Genomic DNA, 22,934 nt, shown 5'->3' with positions numbered 1-22,934 from the left:
TTCCCTTGTGTTAGATACCACTCATAGGTATTGTGTATGGCAGTCTAATTATCCTATAACTCTTAATGTGATTAAGGGTTGGAAATGTGTAGGAAAGGTATTGTGTATTTGATATTAAATAACAAAATCCGCTAGAACGGATCAAACAGTCAGAGACACTCAGCAGCCAGGCTCTAGTGCTGCTCAGAGTTTGTGCTCAGCTCCCTCTGCAGTTTCTGTCACTGTGTCACTCAGAGCACAGTAGTACATAGCCGAATCTGACTCGTGCACGGAGGCTTTCTCCAGGTGGAATAATTTTGATTCTTTGTGGTAGGTGGCTTCAAAACCTTTGTTGCGTCCTTCTCACCAGCCGTCATGGCTTTCAGGAGTAGCTGTGGACCTTCTCCAGGATACTGAACATACCAGAAGAGAGTGGGGTACCCTGAGGCTTCATAAGAGCAGTTCACATTCAGGGAACTCCCTTCTGAGAGAGTCACTGGGCCTTCAGTCTGGGACACTGAGTCTCCATGGGCTCGTCCTGGAGAAAATAAAACAGATCTGTGATACCTGGGCATAAGCTCTTCAATAACATTATGGTTAAAGGATTTGCTGACATAATAGAAGAAAGAAAACATATTTTAAGAGGCATGTTACTTACCAAGCACTAAGAGTACCACAGTCACTAAGCCTGCAGAAGACTTCATCTCCAGAGTGTCCCCTAAATAATGTTCTTGATTCTTAACATGAGGAACTCTGGAGGAAACAGTGAAATGAGAAATCAAAGGCTGCATTTCATACAGGAAATGCTTTTGTGTTAGGAAGTTGCATCCCCTGGTGGACAGGGACTGAAATGGGAGCCCATTTCCTAGGCTCCTCCCAAAATCAGTTCTCATCTCTGACTGTACTTATCAAGTTCAGAACAGTTTTCTGAACAACGGCTGTCATGTACTTTAAGGTCTACAGGTATTTTCTTCTTAGGCTATTGCCTCACAGGGAGTTGTCTAACAAAGCAGAGAAAATAACAAATCGAGCATTTTAATCCTTTTTTTATAATTTTATATAACCATAGTGGGCCAGGCTATATGATACATTGAATATCAGAAAAGACTTAGGGTGGCAATGACAGGAAGGATTAAGAAGTAGAGTTATTATTGAATGATTCTCTGTAATTCAGCACCATAATCCAGCATAGAACAACGACTGACATTTATTATGCGTTCACTAAATATTTGTTAAATTAAAAAATAATAAAAACAATCAATCTTTGATACAGGAATCACTACTACCAGAAATACAACATTTACTCAGTCCTAAATTATGTCAGTTGTAACACTGCTCTTTTAAATAGGAGCGCTTTAGGAGAGTAGTCACAATATCTTATCAGTAGGCAAATGTTCCTGAATTTCACAATCATTAAAATGTGATACTATGAATGCCAGAGAGGAAAAAAAAAAACACCATGATGGAAGTTACTGATTTCCTGTAAAATAAACTGGGATCCCTACCTCTTTCTCCCACTGTCGTTCACTCTGAGATAGTGCTAGGCTATGTGAATCAGACGAGTACTAATCCTATAGTGCCAATGCAGAGCTAGCTTCAGGAATGGTTTCCCTTTTGTCTCCATTCAATATTTTCTTGCCAAAACTTTATCAATTAATTTTCCTCCATAGGGCAGGGAACGCAGAAAAATGTGAATTTGCATCAGAAGTCAGGATTCTCTTCCTTCCCAGCTTTTCATATTGTTAAACAGACCAGCTGATATTCATACAACAGTGGAATCAATGTGTGAGAGATTTAACATTACAGATTCTGGAATTTCACCACTAATTGCTGAATCATTGTTTCCAGGATTGAGACCCACTGATGTGCAATTTTTGAAAGCTCCCTCAGGTGGCTTTGGTGCAGCCAGCCCCATATCACTTTACAAGATATCATTTGTGATACTGTACTAGACCAAGTTAGTTCTCAAAGATCAGGCAGAAACTTTGGGATCAGCCTGAAAAATATCCCTATGACTACACAACTTTTTGAAAGCGAGTCTCTTTCTTTGAAGTGCCTGCAACAAAAGCAAGTACTTCCTTAGCTCCCTTTTTATGACCAGTCTTTTAAAAAAACAAACAAAACAAAACTTTTGAGGGTGTCTGGATGAAGTTCTGGAGTAGGATACCTCTTTCTGTAAGGTCCTGTGAACATGTACCCATAGACATGCACGTGAAAGCTTAGCTGAGTGCGTTCCCGGAGCTCTCTCCACAGATTCAGGTCAAGGGGCTGCATGAGTCCACAGGCAATGTGTGAATAGTCTCCCAGATGTGGCTCCAGTAGGAAATTCAGGCTCAGGTACTGTTTGGGTTCACGTATCCCTTCTCCTTCTTCTCCATCTTCCAAATCACATTGTCAGAACCTGACACAAAACTAATCTAGAAAGAAACTCTGGAAAAGGAGCTGCAAACATCTGTTCTGACAAGCAGAGAGAGTGCAAACTAGGTAGGGATGACGGTGGGTTGCAAATCAAAAGTATAGCCCTGGTTGCAGAAAGTTGTATCTACGCCTTAAACGAAACAAAACAGTTTAAGCCAATGACCCTCAGCAGTGGGATCATTTTGCATTTAGGGTGACACCAAAGGACGTGTACACATTTGGATTTTGAATGGTTTTAGAAATGCGTAATTTTCACAGAAATAAATGGCACCTAACTAAAGTATACAATTTTATAAATTGGACATTTGTATACATTTGTGAAGCCACCTCCACAAACAGGATAATGGACATATGCATCCCCCAAAAGGATCCCCATGTCTCTTTGAATCCTCTCTCGAATTGCTCTGCACCCCATTTTCAGAAAATACCTCTGTCATAACATAATTTGCATATTTTAAAATTTTATATAAAGAGATTCATATGTATTCTTTGTCTGGCTTCTTTCTCTAAGCATAAGTATTTTGAGATTCTTCTATGGTCTCATAAGTATCAATGATCCATTCAGTAGTATTGCATCATAGCGATATAAAACAGTTGCTTATCTATTCACCTGGTGATGTACATTTCAGCTGCTCCCAGATTAGGGCTGTTACAGATAAAGCTGCTATGAACATTTGTCTTTAACAAATTTTATAAACATTTGCCTTCATTTCTCTTTGGTTAATGCCTGAGAGTGCAATGGCTAGATCATATGTTAGGTACATATTGAACTTTGTTTTTTCTTGTAGATTTTCTGTAGATACCTTGGATTTTCTATTTAGACAATGAGGCTGTTTGTGAATAAATAAAGGTTCACTTCTTCATTCCAAACCCTATGTCTTTTGTCTCTTTCTTCCCTTATTTGACAGGTTAGACCAGTCAAATAATATGAAATACAAGTATAATATGAAATACAAGAGGTAAGAGTCAAAATTTTTGCGTTATTCCTGATCTTAGGGGAAAGCATTCAGTCCTTCACCATCAAGTATGACACTTGATGTAGGTTTTTTGTACAGGCCCCTTGTTTAGTCGAGGAAATTCCCTTTGATTACTAATTTGCTGAGAATTTTTAATCATGAATGGATGCTGGATTTATCCAATGTATTTTCTGTGTCCACTGAGGTTACTATCATTAACTGATCATGTGCTGCTTGTCAATTTCTTTGGATGCATTATTGATAAATTGTCACAACAAAATATTAAAGAAGATATTCTCCCATTTAACAAATGATGAAACAAAGCTCACAAGTGTCTACAAAGCACATGGCAGGGCTGATAGCTGTGAACACAGCTTCCTTTGATAGTAAAAACTTGTTCCCTGGATTTTTCAGTATAAACTGTTTTTGAGAAAATTTCAGAGAAAGACTACAGGGTAGCAAAATTAATACTTGAGCCTTTGAAATATCTTAAGACAGTTTGTTAACAGGTTATTTATGCAAATATCACTAATAAACTAATTAAATAATTGTGTTGCTGAAAAGGGGGTTCTTGGTATCATCACACGAAATAATTCAAGGACACACCAAATCAGCCAAGAAAGCAGTGACCTCACTGAAAGAAAATAAGATAGTACACTCCCAAAATAGTGGGAAAGGGCAGGCCAGGGGAAGGGCAACTACATCAAAGAACAAAGGGAGCTAGGAATTTATTACCCTCAAAGTGAGGGCAGAAAATATCGAAATTTGGTGCTGGTACAATAGGCTTTCCTTGGTTGGGCCTTATGACCACTCCTTCCTGGCAGAAGGAGAGATTCTCTTCTTTATTTGGCTCTAGTGGAACTGTCATGGCAGTACAGAGGGTGCAGACCTTCCCTGCTTCTACCATATTTCCCCCAAAATAAGACCGGATCTTATATTAATGTTTGCTCCAAAAGACGCATTAGGGCTTATTTTCAGGGGATGTCTTGTCTTATTTTTCATGTACAAAAATCTACATTTATTTTTATACAGCCATGTCATCTTCTTCTGGAACATCGTCATAACTCTCCAAACCCAAATACTGTCTTCAATTTCTTGCGACTCCGTTTCTGTAGAACCATTGGCTCCAATCTCTCATGTCCAGCAATCGAGCTCTCCTTAAATGAGCCCTTCTTGTCCATGTAGCCTGCTCATAGTGCATTGGCAACACAGCTGTCAGTGATTTTATCCCATGAATTCTTCACCCAACTCATGACCTCTCACAGGCTAGGTTTCACAAAGTTTCCACGCTGATTTCTCTCCATTCTATTTTCAATGTAGTCATTGATTTCCATGCACAAATCGTCCTTGAATGGCTTGTTTATTGCAATATCAAGAGTCTGGAGATAGGCAGTCATTCCTGTGGGAACCATTATTTGATCTATTCTCTCTCTGCAAGGAAGTTCTTCATGTCTTTAGCGCAGTGAGTGCTGGCTGAATCCCAGACTAGCAGACCTCTTTGGCCTCCTCGTGAAACAAGTGGCAGCATTAAATCGACCTACTTCCTTGTAACTGCTTGTGTGCACCAGGCATTTTCAGTTTCAAGAACATAAATGCCTGAACACATTCAACCTTATCTTTCTTTCCCTTTAGTGATGATTAGAGATGGGGCTTTCTTTCCATCCAGACGAATTGCCAAAATATAGGTAACACGTAACCAGTGGAGGGAATGTAGATTGAGGAGGACCCCTCTGATCATTTGTCGCTTGAGATCCTTGACCGATAAACACTGCAGTTTCATCCACAGCAATCATGTTGGAGAGTTGGTGTTTAGAAAAGTCGATGCCGTCAACAAACGACTTGAATGCAAGTGCACGTTTAATAACTTCAATATCTTCCAGCTTGAACAGTATTGTCGATCATAGAGACAGTACATATCACTGAAGGATGCCATCCAGCCAGTGTTTTGATGCTTTGAATTCTTCTGGGGATATTTCTAACTGTGGTGCCACTGCAAGGGCAAATGCTTGAATATCAGCCCTGCACACGACCAAAGCCTTTGCTCTCCTGTCAGCAATCCATTCACAGATGATGTCTTCCAGCTCAGGAAATAATGGTTGCTGACCTGATCCACACTTGTGTTTCTTAGCATTTCCCTCGTCCACCTGTTGGCTGAGGTTATCGTACTCTGCTTCCAGCATTATCTCCATTTTCAGACCATTGAGAGATTCAACTTCTTCTCTTTGCAGTAAGCTGTAAGATTCTTGCCCTGGGAGTCCTCCACGATACCTTTTTTATACTTGATGGAACAGCTCTTTCTTTTTGCACTCATCTTGTCTGGGGGTCAAAATATTATTCCCTTTAAATCTACCATTATGTCAAGTGTTAATTGAAGACTTACGAGACAGGAGTGGCAACAAAAATGATGATAGTTAAGAGTGATGGTCCACACAAAAGCGACGAAAAATTGCAGACACCAAAATTCAGAAAATGTTTCTTTATTTCACATGAGTGCATTAAGTACGTCCATTACAATACACGACGTATTGAATTATGAAGGTTCATATTTCCTAGTTTCGTTCTTTCACCAAAGAGGAAAGAAAGTTCACTATACTATTATTTCAGTTCAAGAGCTGACAGTCAGAGGCTTGACCATTCCTTTCAGAATAATTGTGAGACACCCACTTGAGCAATGCATTGTAGCAAGGGTGATAAACTAGGTTTTGTGAATCACATTCCTCTTCTAAAACCATTTTCATTCATAGCTAAAATCACTTTTTCAATGATTGTTGAAATTTGCTTTTAATAAAGCAGTTTAGAGCATAATTTTTCAAATTAATCACTATAACGTTTCAAAAACTTTTTCAAATAGAATTGCCATATGTACCAGCAATTCTACTTCTGAGTACATACTCAAAAAAATTGAAAGAAGCTGTGTATATACCAAAAATATTGGTATATTTATATACATTTTCAGCAGCCCAAATGTCCAAAACACCTGAGTGGATAAACATAATGTGGTGAATACATACACTGGAATGTTATTCGACTTGAAAGAAGACAGAAATTCTAACACACACTAAAACATGGGTGAACAGTGCAACATTGCGCTAGGTGAATGTATCACAATATGACCAATATTGCATGATTGCTCTTATAGGTGGTATCTGAAATAGTCAAAGTCTACAAAGAGACAGAAGAATGATCATTGCCAGGCATTATAGGTACAGGAAAATGGGGAGTTATTGTTCAATGAATACAAATTTTTACTTTTTCAAGATGAAAAGAGATATAATGATAGATGGTGAACAACAATGAATATGAAGTTAATAGCAGTGGATTATACACTTAAAGTTATTAAAGTGATAAACTTTTATGGTAAAATTTTAAAAACTTAAAACACTTTTTAAAAACTTAAAACATTGTTTAAAGACATGCCTTTTCAGGTTTCTGTGTATCTGCTTTCCAAATGCAAATATAAAAATGGGTTACAAGGTACACCTGAAACTTTTGTAACTTTACTAAAAACTATCACCCCAATAGACTTTAATTTTAAAAATATGAGTGACAAGATTACTTAGAAAGCAAACATTACTACTCAAATTTTAAGGCACTGAGAAAATGGGTTAGAAGAGCAAGGTAAGAAATAGGAGAGAATGCAGGGTTTAGATTGTAGAACATTGAACAAAGAGAGCCTGAAGGTGTGCAAATGAGTCACAGATGGTAAAAATGCTTTGGGAGGAGTGGTGAAATGAAAGGCAAGAGTAGAGAAGAAAAGATACTTCACACTTTGCTTCTTCACAATGTCTCCTATTAGAAATAATAATTAGAAACAGTAATTATTGATCATTTTGTGAATAAGGTGGGGAGGGGGAGTTAATTCTACATTATGGAACTGAGTTCTTCTGTGCTGGAGTTAATAAGACAGAAAGAGGAGCAGCACAAAGTTTGTCACATAGTAGACATCCTAGGAAATAAATGAGAGCATCCTTAACTCAGCTAACAAATCTGAAGAAAACTAATTCATTAAACAGTATAACATACAATAGCATAATATACAATAAGAGGAAAAACAGACAGATTTATTCGCTTTTTAAAATTTAGAACAATGCCTATAACATAAAATATATTCCCTAAATATTTATGGAAATATTGATCTCAAAAATCCAATGATTCACACATAGTCACACTGAATTTTGAGTCAGATGTTTCTGAATGCCCTTAGTCAATTCTTTTAGCTCAACCTTTTACCAACAACAAATTATTTATTTTAGCTGATCCATATCTTTAATAAACAATTTAAAACCAAATATTCCATCTTTGATAAATGATAACTCTACACATGGTATATGAACCTAGATTTTTTTAGATTGTTTGCCCTTGAACACTACCGACACCTGTGCTACCATAACCCTTGCCACTTCCTGTCTCTGATGGCACTTCCTAGCCTTCCTCTCTACAGCAGGTGGAGACATCAAGCAGAGCCCTGGCATCCTCCAACAGGTCTCTCACTGTGGGCTCTCTCAGGGCACAGAAATACAATGCAGCATCCTCCAGTTGTGAGGCTGAGATGATAAGCTGGACAGAATTCTTTGCTTTCTGAAAATTCAAGGAGTAGCGACCTTCTGTGGCCTTTTGCTTATTGTAAGAGTCCTGACGAATAAGGAAAATCATTGCTCCACTGCTGAGCTGCTTGTACCAGAATAGACTATAAGTACCAGCAGTCGTGTCATATGTGCAGTCCGGGGTCACAACCTCCTTCTCCTGCACTAACAATGCTGGTTGGCCTGCTGGGCAATGTTAGCTCCTAAAAGAAAAAAGATACAATCACAAGGCTTTGGGATAAGTGGTATAGGGCAAAGAATTTATTTTTCACACCCCACTACCTTTCCTTCCCACGATACCCATCAAATGCTGCCTGGACCCCCAATCCTAGGGTCATAGAGAAGGCCAATTCCCACGGGTGCCATCCTTACCCAGCAACGTGGAAGCCATGACCACCTTCAGAAGGATGGAAAGCAACATCTTTGATTTATGCTACTAGACTGACAATGTCTTGTTCTTCCTCATGTCAGGGATCTACAAGGAGAGATGACTCTGAAGGGAGAGAAGAAATGCTGGTCTGCTGCTGCCCTAAAACCCCTCAAATAGGGTTTCCTGGTGTAGCAAGTTGCTGTGTTAAGGTCAAACTTATCTATGTTCTGGCTGAGAGGCTCACCCAACCCAAAGTTCCTTTTGAATTAATCAGCTAACTCTTTGTTTAAAAAGAATTACAACTGAAAATCAACACTAGTAAAATTGTATATTGAATATTTGATATTTCTAATATTCCTGATTTTGCTCTCTTGCTAATACAATGACTTCTTACACACAGCCTTTGTTTGAGATAATTCCAACACTAGTGCTACAGTTCAGCTCTACAAAGGCATTGCTAGTGCAACAAAGTAAACAATTATTGGATATCTCATTCAATGCCAAGTCCTGGAAAAGTCAAATAATAACTGTACCCCAATAGGTACTGCTAGAGTGAATCATCATCGATAGAAATTCAAACAATTAAAATGATGAACTATGCCTTTAAAGTTTACTGAAAAGTTCAAAACACCAAGCTAGAAAAACCTGAGAGTGGTGGCAGTGACGGAAATCATGCAGGAGCCCAGTGGCATGTGCTTCCTCTCCCCAAGATTCAGACACCTCAAAAGACTTTGTGCTATATGGTTCCATTCATATAACAGTCTTAGAAGGATAAAAATATAGAAGAACCGATGAACGTTTGCAAGATTTAGGAATAAGGGAGTGCATAATTGCAAAAGTGCAGCAAAAGGGAATTCGGAAAGCAGTGAAATTTTTTGAATCCTGATCATGTGTTGGTTTATGACCTACACAATGTACTCAAAATTCACAGACCAATGCACCAAAAATATGCAATTTTTCTATGTGATTATTTAAAAATACAAATTAGAAACACTGAGATAAAAATGACAGAACAGGAATTATCTGCCATCACACCCACCCCCCCAAAAATTTCAACATTCACAATCATACACTAAATAGAGTACCTTTGGGGAAGTCCAGTAGCCCAGCAGAGAAGGTACACTGTGGGAGAAGAACACTGTGTGGGACAAAAATATCAGAGACTGGAAGTATGGAAAAGGGTGGAAGAACTATTTCACTTTACCCTAATCATCTGAGCCCACAATACGCACAGCTCAGTGCCAAGAGGAATCTTCTAGTCCTTTGATTTTCCCATAGGGGAAAGTGATAGCATGTGAGTGAGTACCTGCCTGCCCATCTTTGGGGGACACTGCCGAAGAGACCCATCTCTTTCTTGCTTCATCCAGAACAACGAGGTGTGCTGACCAACTGGGAGTTGGGTGCACCTGAGAGAACAGCTGCCAGGGCCTCAGGGGGTATTAAAGGGCCACAGAGCCTACTAACCACAGACTCCATCAGGAACCTGCCCATGAGCTGCTGGGGATGCAGTGCCAGAGGATCGTAACAATGGCCCACAGGCATCCCAAGGCTCAGCGCTCGTCTACACACCATTCCACCCTGTGGATGGCTATCACTGCACACTGAGGGCAACAGGAGTGAGCTTTGACCACAAAGAGATCCCTACCTCACTCCTGTTGGAATGGCTATTATCAATCAATGAGACAAAATCATAACAAGTGTTGGAGAGGTTCTAGAAAAAGAGGAACTCTCACACACTGCTGGTCGGAATGTAAATGGTGCAGCCACTGTGGAAAATAGTATGGATGCTCCTCAAAAATTAAAAATAAAGCACTTGTGAACCCTGCAATTTCTCTCCTGGGTATCCACCCCAAAAGTGTGAAAACATTTATCTGTAAAGATATATGATCACGATGTTCATTGCAGCATTATTCGTGGTGGCCAAGTCATGGAAACAACCAAAGTGTCTTTGTATAGGAGATTAAATAAAGAAGGTGGGGTACATACAAGGTCAGACAATTAAGTTCGCAAACTCATCCTAGAAAAAGTGCTACATACCTCATTGGTGAATATCACAATGTTCACTTTCAAAGTACTCCACTTGGGAAGCTATGCACTGATGCCAACACCTAGTCCACCCTTCAAAGCAATTTTGGAACTCATTTTCTTCTGGAATGGCCATCAGAGGTGTCTCTGTATTACCTTGATGTCCTAAATGTCATCAAATGTCTTCCTTTCAAAATATTTATAAAGGAAAGATAAATGTCTTCCTTTCCAAATGCTTATAAAGGAAAGATAAAAAAATTATAAAGGAAAGACAAATGTTTTCCTTTCCAAATATTTATAAAGGAAAGATAAATATTTCCTTTATCTTCAGGTAAAGAAAGAAGTCATTGGGCTCCAGATCAAGTGAGTAGGGAGGGTGTTCCAATACAGTTATTTGTCTACTGGTTAAAAACTCCCTCACAGACAGTGCTGTGTGAGCTGGTTCATTATCATGATGCAAGATCCATGAATTGTTGGAGAAAAGTCCAGGTCGTCTAACTTTTTCATGTAGCCTTTTCAACAATTCTAAATAGTAAAGTTGGTTAACTGTTTGTCCAATTGGCACAAACTCATAATGAGTAAGCCCTTTGATATCAAAAAAAAGTTAGCAACATCATTGCAACAAGTTCCCAAACTTAATTATCAGACCTCACATATACAATGGAATATCACTCAGCTATTAGAAAAATGAGTCACTGCCTTTGCAATAACGTGGATGAAATTTGAGAATATCATGGTAAGTGAAATAAGTCTGACAGAAAATGTCAAGAACCATATGATTTTACTCATATGTGGGATATAAAACGGAAAGCAACACACAAACAGACAAGATAAACAAACACACAAAAACTCATAAATACAGACAGTATGCTGGTTATCAGAGGGAAAGGAGTGGGGGGAAGGTAGAAGACGTATAGGGGGTGGAAAATATGGTGATGGAAGGAGACTTGACTTTGGGTAGTGAACACAATGCATATACAGAAGATGCATTATGGAATTGTACACATGAAATCTATATAATTTTGTTAACCAATATTACCACAAGAAATTTAATAAATTTAAAAGAAAAACAGTGAACCTTTGCACATGTGCTCCAGTGAGCATGTGCAGAAAGTGTCCCACTTTGCAGACGTGGAAGAAACCGCACAAATTTGAACAGTCTGTACCACTGTAGGAAGGCAAGACAAAGGCAGGCTGTTAACACGCAGTCGGGCTTTGTGGGATCAAGAGAAGGCCATACAGTTTGTAGTAAATTGCCCAGAGACAATAGAAAACCAATCCAATAAAGGTGGTGAAGATTTCAAGTTTGAATGTGTCTAAGTATGTACTGATTCTGCACACTCTGACAAGAACATTGATTTTTTCTTTCATTAAATAAATTCTCATCTAAGTGGGCTAAAGCAATTAAGTCCATAATAACTGGACACTCTCTCTGTTGTAGCTTGGTTTAAGAAGAATAAACCAATAAAATAGAAGCAGTGCATCCTTCTCACCCCATCAGACTTGTCGGAAATGGACCAATCAAGAGTCACCTTGCTTTCACTGCACAGGAAATAGTGATTATAGTGACGGAATAAATATAAGCCATTAGGGAAATGGGCCTTTCTTGCTCAGATGTTATAAACCTAATTTAACCTGATGACTTTCCTCACAAAAACAAACCAGTTAGTTAATAACCACAAACATAACTCAGCCAGGAGAGATCATCTCACCCTATTCTCACAGACAGTATAAGGGTTCTTGAAAATAGCCTCACCTTAACCAGGGGTGGGAGAAGTAGGCAATGAAGTATTTACGCAGCATCTTTCATTCCATTGCTTCTCTATAACACTAAAAGTAGTAACTTTACCAAATATTGTGGTTAGCACTGTTTAATTCAGCCATATGAAGATGAGGCAGAGAGATTGGCAACAAACTGTCTCTAAATTAACCATTATTCTAATGCCTTTCTGCAATCTACTAACAATAGTCAGGTAGCAGACAAATACATATAAAAATTTACCCACCCACCCCAGAGAGAAGGATTTTATTGATAGTAACAAAAATCACAAGTCAGGGAATAAATTTAATTACCTTAGAACAACACAACTTTATTGAAAAAGAAAGACAGTTACAAACGGAAAAAATAGTACATTCTAGAACAATCTAATAATTTAATATACATGGTAGCAGTTTTGTTTTTCATAAATCAATTTCTAAATTTAATTCTATCACAAAGCTTTTTTTAAATTTTTGAATAAATAGAAAAAATCACCTTTCCTTCTTCCTTTAACAAACATCTACTGATTATCAACTACGTGAAAAAGTTTGTGTAGGTGCTGCAGCTATGGCAGTGACTAGTACAAAACTCCGGTCGAAAATCTATCAGAGAGTAACTGTGAACAGACACGTATAGGGTTTGGTAAAAAAGAACAGATCAGTGAGTTTAAATGAAAATCACATTCTGAAATCACTACTTATCCTGTTTCTTCAAACGCACAAGTAATATATACCATAACTGGGCTCTAAAAACAAAGTGGTCAGAGCACGTAGAAAGAACTGTCAAACGAGCCACAAATATAAAAGCAAAAAATTAATATAAAACTGAAATTTATTAAAATCTCACAAAACTATTAAGAAGCAATTATTTGGAGAGAAAAATGATGAACTGAGGAATGTTCAATTCAAGATAGAACACTGAGCAAAATTAATATGACACTAAGTACAATAAAAATTGATAGAACAAATAATCTGAATATTAGCAATATTATATGATTACAGAATTATAGATTTCATTATTTTATTTTGTACATGATTTCTATACATGGTATATAATGGTTAATAACCAAAAAAATAATAAATACTGTTTTCAAAACACAGTCATTAAGACTTCATTACTAATAAAAGATTGTGATATCGAGGCTAAGGTTTTATTTATCAGACCAGAATCTGAATAACAAATATAGAGTCATTGTTATAGCTTAAATATCAATAAAATATAACTAACTCCCATCAAGAATTCACAAAGCAACAGTTACCCAACACAATGTTCTAATCCTTCCTGGGTCATCTTGAACCCAACCTACCTACTATGTGTTTTTAACATCCAACACATTAGTTTTCACTTGCAGGCAAAATATGACAAATACTATCTATGCTTCAAGATTGTCCCAAAGGAGAGCGGTGGCTCCTCCCACAGGTTTGCGTACAGGTTGCAGGTGCCTGAGAAGCAATGTGTACTCGCTGCGCAGAAGTAGACAGCTGAGTCTCCAGGTTGGGTGGCCTCGATGTGCAGGGAGAGCTGTTTGGTTGCCTTATTCAATGAAACAGTGAATCTTCCATCTTCGGTTTTGTCCTGATTTGAACGAATGTGTATAATAAACTGGGGACCTTTTCCAGCTTCTTGCTTATACCAAGGAAAGTAGTCTAAGGCACTGTTTGAATAAGAACAGTTCATGGCACAGCTGTTTCCCTCCTGGACACTCAGGGTGGGAGGACTCTGATCCACATTGTCACCACCGCTGACCCCTGTGCAGAAAGAAAAAGTCAGAGGAAGAGTTACCACATCATTATGCTTCAGAATTTTCTTTTTCTACAGCAGATAGGGGATACCCGAATTAAGCCACTCTTGGCTACTAAACAATATCCACTAATATCAACTGTTTCCCAAAAGCCTCAACTTACAGTCCAGCTGCAGATAAAAGAACATGAATAAAGCACCAATGGATGTCTTCAGCATTCTTCCCATTTAGGATCAACCGTGCACCTGCAAACTACAGCCGGGGAGATATTTCTAGTATCAGGTTATCTCTTCTTTCCTCTAAAAACACAGGGGTTTCTAACACTCTACCCAGCCAATAAGAAAGAGGCTCCACATCTGCCTTAGCCCATTCATTCAGAATCCACTGAAATGAGCCTCCACATGTTCTGTATCAGCAGATGTGCACTACCACCTTGTGGTCACATCTGTAACGACTGAACGCACTGGTTAAATGTTTTCTTACCCTGTGCCACTGAGACTCGGATATGTAAGTAAAGGCAGCAATAAGTCAAATGAATTAAGTCTTAAATCAGAGATTAAGTAAGAATGTAGAGATCAAGGTTTATATCTATGTACACTACTGAGTCATTATTAATCTATAGGAAAGAGACCGATGCTGGTAGTTATTCAATGATGGCCTGGATATAAGTGCTTGAAAACAGGAAAATGCCAAGATTCACTCTCTTAAACATAGAAATTACAAAACCTTCCTTTCCAGCTAAATCTGCCATCCTCATTTGTCTGTTATGGAGGAAAACTCTTTCTAAAAGCAACGTGTAAGTCAAAGATCAGAATAAGAGAGAATCATTCGATATTCCTAGTGCCCATTATCTCAGACTCTGCCCCTCTCAGCTGGCCTTGCCTGTGACCTTGTTTTTCCCAGAGAACAGACAGTACCAACAGTCAAAATGAGGAATCTTCCCTCAGTTAAGATGATTGTGATAAAAAGTAAAAGAGCAAACCTTACTGTTAAAGGAGCAGGGGGATATCTTCCACAAGTTATTAACACTTCAGCCATAGGAAACCATTTGACCCATGGTTGGATCTGACAGGCTTAAACACATCTATTTCAGTGCTCTGTGTCTTACATGCTTCAAAGTACTGAAAGAGTACAGCTTCTGAGAAAACATCGAGCTGTAGATTCAGAAATTGGACCACATGTCAGTTTATTCTAGAGGTGGTTTCATTTTCTCATGTGAACATGGATGACATGTCCTAAAATTACTGACTCATATCCTCAGCGGAATCTCTTCTAACATATAAGCCACCTCTCCTGGCTTGTGTTCCTGCTTCCCTGACCATTGCTGGCTCATATTTCATACTCAGTCACTTTTCTCCCAAGCTCCACTACAGTGTACTTTCCCTAAGACATTGATAAAGTCCTCCAGTCCTCAGAGTATTCAGAATTACGTTTCCCGACCAAATTCCTTTCTCATCCACTTTAATTGCTTGGAATTTTCTGATTACCTCTGTGAGAATAAATCTACAGAAGCCCAAATATTGCCTGAGTCTGCCAGGGGCATCTTACAAATAGAATCGGGTGCTAAAAAGCTGACCGTGAAAAATGGTCCCTGGGAAACCGAGACTACCCCATTTCCAGAAGTGTGAGCTCCTTTCCTGTGATTTGAACTCAGTGTTCCTCTGAAATTACAAGAAGAATTCCACTCTCTCTTCCACATCTTACTCCCTTGACAATTTAAAGACAGTGATGGTGAAGACTATCAACTTACTCTATAAATATATGTGTATGTGTAAAATGTGTGTTTTTATGTATGTAAAACATCCTGATTTTGAGGAATTTCCATTCTCTCCCATTCCTCATAATATAAGATTTCTCAAATCCTTCCCCGTATTGGGTTCCCTTTTTGGGGAGATAGATGCTTAGGTCGATATTTGCCCTTTTGAAGTATGCATACAGAACTGAATGTAATTGTGTGAATGTTTATATGAAAATCACTGTGTCACATATTAACTACAGCACACATATAGTCATACCTTGGAAAAAATTCACAGCTCCATGATGATTTCACAGAATATTGCTTTACTTGCTGTCAAAGCTTTGGCCTAGAAAACCTTCATGTAGCATCTCCATGGACTGCCAGCTGCATGAGTCTTCCAATTCCAATTATTGCTTTTGCTGACAGTGTGTGAGTTATGCTCAATATACTCATATCCTGCCTTTAAGGAATGTCCACCTGTGATAATGAATATATTTTCTATTTCCAGGCAAGTCTTTAGAAATACATCTGGGTGTTGAGGATGGCCCCATCATCCTTGGCTTATTCTTACGGAGGCCAGTGAGTGATGCACTGGTTTCCTGGTAGAATAAGGGGCTCAGCATGAGTCTCCTTTCCTGCTCAGTATGTCAAACAATTACACCAACTGGAATTCTCATTCAGGTGGTCAAACATTGAACATGGCTTTGCTGGATCATATTGCAGATATCTAAGTACCTGGACGTGCACTAGACAGTTTCTCTTTGCCCAGCAGTATGACCCTGCAAGAAGGAAGCAGGGGAAAGAATGTTAAAGACGAAGTGAAAACGTGCAGGATCTTCCTTCCCCCACCTCATATATTACCTAATTGTTTCATATTGGCATTTTATTTTAGTCTGTTTTTGTAAAGTAAGGTTGGACTAAAAGTTTTTTGGAGCTCTAAAATTATTTTAATTGAGGACTGGTTGTGTGCAATGTAGAGTTGTGTGAGAGTGGGGAGAAATTGTCCTGCATCATAGAACCGCAAACCCATTTTCACATCCACATGCAACTACACATCCACATGGGTCTGAGGTGCCCCTGAGCAATCCTGGGGCCTCTTCACTGGCACAGAAGGGTCCTCCGGATGAGTTCCTATCTAAGTTTTCATTTCTCCTATAAGATCTCTGATGGATCAGGGAGAACCTAAGTCCATAGTAACATGAATAAAATGGGATTTTACCACTGAGTATAAAGGTCATTACACACATGTGGTCAGGGTGGCTCCATGATTGAACCATGGGTAAGCAGGATGTTCTTCTGGAGACATATATCTGATATGTGTATCTATACCTGATCATTCAGATCATGTGGGGGAAAAGAAGATACTCTCCACAACTGGGAGAACCTAGAGGTTCTGGGTGAGCTTTCTCATCTGAAAAGCAAGAAGCACTTTGTAAAACCACCTAATTACACTCTGCCTTCTTGCCCTTCTTCTTGCAAGGTTAGTTTGGGGGTTCAAAATTCCGAACCAGGGCTAGATATATAATTTTTGAGATCAAGTGGAAAATGAAAATTTGTGGTCTCTTATTCAAAAAAGCAGGGGAAATTCCATAACATTTCCAGTGGAACAACTTTTTAAAAATACTTAACTCTTCATACAAATCACTTTCATGTAAGTCTGAGATTAATTTTTAAGACTTTTTTTTCAGTCATTTGAGAGTTACAGAAAAATGAAGAATGTACAGAGAGTTCCAATATTCCTCCGGCCCTCACGCATGAATTTCCCCCATGAGAGTGATATATTTCTTACAATTGATAAATGTACATTGACACATTATAATCACCCAAAGTAAATAGTTTATTATTAAACAGGGTTTACTGTTGTTCTTGTACATTCTTTGGGTTTACACAAATGTATAATGGCATATATCCATCATTATAGTATCAAGAGACTAGTTTCATCACCCAAAATTTCCTCTTTGCTCAGCCTAGTCACCCCTCTCGCGCCCCTCAACACTGGCTACCACTGGTCTTTTTACTGTCTCCATTGTTTTGCCTTTTCCAGAATGTCACATGCTTAGAATCATACAGTACGTATGTAACCTTTTCAGATTGGCTTCTTTCCCTAAAAGGAACGAAGACTAAAAGTTATATCATCCCAGAGGAAGAAAACCTACATGTATGTGGAGTAGCTGAATAAAATCCTATGAAGAAAATGTGATTTTCTACTTTCCCCATTTATTGATGAGAAGAAGAGAAATGGATAATGCTTTACAGTGGCTTATGACTTTAATTATTTTTAATAATAGGAGGAATTCATGAATATATGAATTATTAAAATTAATAAAACATTACACATAGACTAAAATACCGTTTGAAAACCATTCCCAATTCTCATTCTCCATCACTTAATACCCTGATTCTTTCTTCACCTTGATTACTTTGTATGGATACTTTCAGGTTTTTTACTGTAGGTGTAAATCAAAAGAAAATATATAGTATTACATTTGTACTTTATTATAATACATATACATTGAGTATTCCATACTTTAACTGATTTTTATAACCTTAATAATAAACATGTATGTCTTGTTATGTTAGCACACACAGATCCTTTGCTACATTATATCCTATGTTATGGATATAATACCATTTATACAACCCTTCCTATATTGACAAACACTTAGGATATTCATGTATTTTTGTCTATGCAATGCAACACTACAATAAACCTTTTTGCGATTCATCTTTATTCACATGTACACATGTTTGCCTAGGAGCAGAGACTAGAAGAAATGAAGGTACATTGTGAGGCTACAAGGTGAAAGTCACTCCAGGCAAAGGGAAGATCAGGCAGAAAGGAGTGAATTCATGTTCTGATTATTGTGTTAAATGGTTTTTCTATTTTATTCCTCTTAATGTGCATTAGAACTGAAGTTTTTGAGCTCATTCGATAAACTCTCTCTGAAATTACTGTCCTAATATATCGCTGGAGTGTAATTTGCTACGACAGCCACTGAGTTCATTCTAAAGATTGTAAATCAGCAAGACAAAAAGTATCCTCAATGAGAAGGAGTAGCATATACAAGGGTGGAAATGGTATAAAATAACACACACATAATTTATGGATACTTGTCTAGAAAAAGAAAGTGTGTGTATATTCATACAACACTCAATATTTCCTAAATCAACAGAGAGAGAAAAAATTTATAAATGCAACAGAGGACAGACTACAAAAGAAAACAACAAGCGCATGTGGAGCAAAACAAAAACTTTTAGAAATGAGTTTAAATATATCAGGAATCAAAATATATACAAAGAGATTATTTGATGGAATCAAAATTTACAAAATTGCTACATATTGCTTAAGAGAAAAAAATGAAGGAAAACAACTAAGAAAGCTGTCACATTGGAAGGGATTCTTCCTGCTTCCACTCTGTCACACACTAATCCCACCATACTCACCACAGGAAGGCCAATTCTGCGAAGAGTAGTCAAAGAGGACTCCAAAGAAACACCAAGTTAGTGAACTAAGTTAACTCCTACCTAGGTGAGATCTAAGAAAAAAGAAAAAAGACAAAGGTTTAAAAAATTAATGTATAGATAAAAAAGAGAACAGAAAAAAAAGGAAAACTTGTAGAGTGGAAACACCAGCAAGATATTAAGATTTACAGGAAAGCAGGAAACTAAAATTAAGGAAATCTATACCTTGGTTTACAGGAATGCAGAGAATAAAAAAGTCAAGTGTTGGTAACAGCTTTTACACTGTTATAAGTTATCCCTCCACCTTCATTCTTTTACGATATGGAATCTTTTATGAACAACTTATAAAAGCACATTTCTAAATCTCCTTAAAATCTATTAAGAGAAGGTGGAAAACCCCCTTCATGAAAATAACGTACAATTATCTGTACACAAATAATTAGCGGAAAGTTGAATTAAGAGGGTTTTAACGTTTAATTTATAAACTTCATATTTATTTACTAGGAGGATTGATTTTAATATCTTATATAAAACATACCACAAAAAGATTTTGATCAAAGTAAAGACCTTCTGCACAGCAAATGAAACCATCCACAAAACAAGAAGGCAACCAACCGAATGAAAGAAAATATTTGCAAACAACACCTCCGATAAGGGGCTAATATCCAAAATATATAAAGAACACATACAACTCAACAACAAAAGAACAAACAAAATAAATTAAAAATGGGCAGAGGACCTGAAACACATTTATCCCAAGAAGACATACAAATGGCGGAAAAATATACTAAAAATGTGCAACTTCACTAGCTTTTAGGGAAATGCAAATCAAACCCACAATGAGATACCGCCTCACACCTGTTAGAATGGGTATCATCAACAAGACAAGTAATAGCAAATGTTGGAGAGGCTGTGGAGAAAAAGGAACCCTCATACACTGCTGGTGGGAACATAAATTCGCACAGATGCTATGGAAAACAGTATAGAGGGTCCGCAAAAAATTAGGAATGGAATTACCATTTGACCGAGCGATCCCTCTTCTGATTATCTACCCACAAAATCTGTAAACATTTATCGGTAAGGATATATGTACCCCTGTGTTCATTGCAGCATTTTTCATGGTACCCAGGACAATGAAAGCAAAGTGTCCTTTAATAGATGATTGCATAAAGAAGTTTGGTACATATATACAATGGAATATTACTGAGCCATAAGAATAAAGATGAAATACTGCCATTTGTGACAACATGGAAGGAACTTGAGATTATCAGACTAAGTCAGGCAAAAAAAATCGAGAACCGTATGACTTCACTCATATGTGGGATATAAAACTGAAGCAACAAATGAACAAAACAAACAAACAAAAACTCACAAGCACTGACAACAGTTTAGTGGTTATCAGAGGATAAGGGGGCGAGGGTAAGAGAACAGGGTAAAGTGGTCAAATATATGGTGATGGAAGGAGAACTGACCCTGGGTGGTGAACACTTAACGCTGTATATGGATGACGTTCTATAGAATTGTACACTTAAGACATATATAATTTTACTAACCAATGTCATCCCCACAAATTTAATAAAATTTTCTTAAAAAGAAAGTATGAGTCACACCTATAATATAAAATATATTCAAAATTTCAGCAATTGATTATTTTAATATACATGTTTTAGTGCATTGTTTCCTAGCAAAAAAATGTTCCTTTGTGTTAGATACCACTCATACGTATTGTGTACGGAAGTCTAATTATCCTAATAACTCTATTAATGTGATAAACTGTTGGAAATGTGTAGGAAAGGTACTGTGTATTTGATATTAAATAACAAAATCCGCTAGAATGGATCAAACAGTCAGAGACACTCAGCAGCCAGGCTCTAGTGCTGCTCAGTTTGTGCGCAGCTCCCCCTGCAGTTTCTGTCACTGTGTCACTCAGAGCACAGTAGTACATAGCCGAATCTGACTCGTGGACAGAGGCTTTCTCCAGGTGGAATGATTTTGATTCTTTGTGGTAGGTGGCTTCAAAACCTTTGTTGCGTCCCTTCTCACCATTGATGAAGGCTTTCAGAAGGAGCTGTGGACCTTCTCTGGGGTACTGAACATACCAGAAGAGAGTGGGGTTCCCTGAGGCTTCATAAGAGCAGCTCACATTCAGGGAACTCCCTTCTGAGAGAGTCACTGGGCCTTCCATCTGGGACACTGAGTCTCCATGGGCTCGTCCTGGGGAAAATAAAACAGATCTGTGATTCCTGGGCATAAAGCTCTTCAATAAAATTATGGTTAAAGCATTTGCTGATGTAATAGAGGAAAGAAAACATATTTTAAGAGGCATGTTACTTACCAAGCACTAAGAGTACCACAGTCACTAAGGCTGGAGAAGACTTCATCTCCAGAGTGTCCCCTAAATAATGTTCTTGATTCTTAGCATGAGGAACTGTGGAGGAAACAGTGAAATGAGAAATCAAAGCCTGCATTTCATACAGGAAATGCTTTTGTGTTAGGAAGTTGCATCCCCTGGTGGACAGGGACTGAAATGGGCGCCCATTTCCTAGGCTCCTCCCAAAGTCAGTTCTCATCTCTGACTGTACTTACCAAGTACAGCACAGTTTTCTGAACAACGGCTGTCATTTACTTTAAGCTCTACAGGTATTTTCTTCTTAGGCCATCGTATCACAGGGAGTTGTCTAACAAAGCAGAGAAAATACCAAATCGAGCATTTTAATCCTTTTTTTATATTTTTGTGTAACCATAGTGGGCCAGGCTATATGATATCAGATTGAATATCAGAAAAGACTTTGGATGGCAATGACAGGAAAGATTAAGTAGAGTTATTATTGAATGATTCCCTGTTATTTAGCACTGTAATTCAGCATATAGAACAACAACTGACAATTATTATGCATTCACTAAATATTTGTTAAATTAAAAAATAATAAAAACAATCAATCTTTGATACAGGAATCACTATTACCAGAAATACAATATTTCCTCAGTCCTAAATTATGTCAAATTTAACTCTGCTCTTTAAAATAGGAGCGCTTTAGGAGAGTAGTCACACTATCTTATCAGTAGGCAAATGTTCCTGAATTTCACAATCATTAAAATGTGATACTATGAATGCCAGAGAGGAAAAAAAAACACCATGAGGGAGGTTACTGATTTCCTGTAAAATAAACTGGGATCACTACCTCTTTCTCCCACTGTCGTTCACTCTGAGATAGTGGCTAGGCTATGTGAATCAGACGAGTACTAATCCTATCGTGCCAATGCAGAGCTAGCTTCAGGAATGGTTTGCCTTTTGTCTCCATTCAACATTTTGTTGTTGCAAAAACTTAATCAATTAATTTTCCTCTATAGGGCAGGGAACACAGAAAAATGTGAATTTGCATCAGAAGTCAGGATTCTCTTCCTTCCCAGCTTTTCATATTGTTAAACCAGCTGATATTCATACAACAGTGGAATCAATGTGTGAGAGATTTAACATTACAGATTCTGGAATTTCACCACTAATTGCTGAATCATTGTTTCCAGGATTGAGACCCACTGATGTGCAATTTTTGAAAGCTCCCTCAGGTGGCTTTGGTGCAGCCAGCCCCATACCACTTTACAAGATCTCATTTGTGATACTGTACTAGACCAAGTTAGTCCTCAAAGATCAGGCAGAAACTTTGGGATCAGCCTGAAAAATATCCCTATGACTACACAACTTTTTGAAAGCGAGTCTCTTTCTTTGAAGTGCCTGCAACAAAAGCAAGTACTTTCTTAGCTCCCTTTTTATGACCAGTCTTTTAAAAAACAAAACAAAACAAAACTTTTGAGGGTGTCTGGATGAAGTTCTGGAGAAGGATACCTCTTTCTGTAAGGTCCTGTGAACATGTACCCATAGACATGCACGTGAAAGCTTAGCTG

At 37.9% G+C, this 22,934-nt stretch overlaps 3 gene segments (V, D, J or C); all 3 read right to left on the bottom strand.

The window, feature by feature from the left end:
- Positions 1-230: 230 nt before the first annotated feature.
- On the bottom strand, positions 231-8,357 carry LOC117023173 (T cell receptor alpha variable 9-2-like). The segment is given in 3 exon segments: positions 231-517; positions 638-730; positions 8,309-8,357. Coding segments are annotated over 3 exon segments (429 nt in total).
- Positions 8,358-13,458: 5,101 nt separating this feature from the next.
- Positions 13,459-14,095, bottom strand: LOC117023172 (T cell receptor alpha variable 13-2-like). The segment is given in 2 exon segments: positions 13,459-13,838; positions 13,995-14,095. Coding segments are annotated over 2 exon segments (444 nt in total).
- A 4,999-nt stretch (positions 14,096-19,094) lies between these two features.
- On the bottom strand, positions 19,095-21,477 carry LOC117023171 (T cell receptor alpha variable 9-2-like). The segment is given in 3 exon segments: positions 19,095-19,105; positions 20,877-21,245; positions 21,367-21,477. Coding segments are annotated over 3 exon segments (426 nt in total).
- Between the last annotated feature and the right edge of the window lie 1,457 nt (positions 21,478-22,934).

The sequence above is a fragment of the Rhinolophus ferrumequinum genome, chromosome 6 (genome assembly GCF_004115265.2).
Source record: "Rhinolophus ferrumequinum isolate MPI-CBG mRhiFer1 chromosome 6, mRhiFer1_v1.p, whole genome shotgun sequence".
Classification (NCBI taxonomy): Eukaryota; Metazoa; Chordata; class Mammalia; order Chiroptera; family Rhinolophidae; genus Rhinolophus; species Rhinolophus ferrumequinum.
The sequence above is the reverse complement of the archived record's forward strand: the minus strand, read 5'-3'. Positions and strand labels throughout refer to the sequence as shown.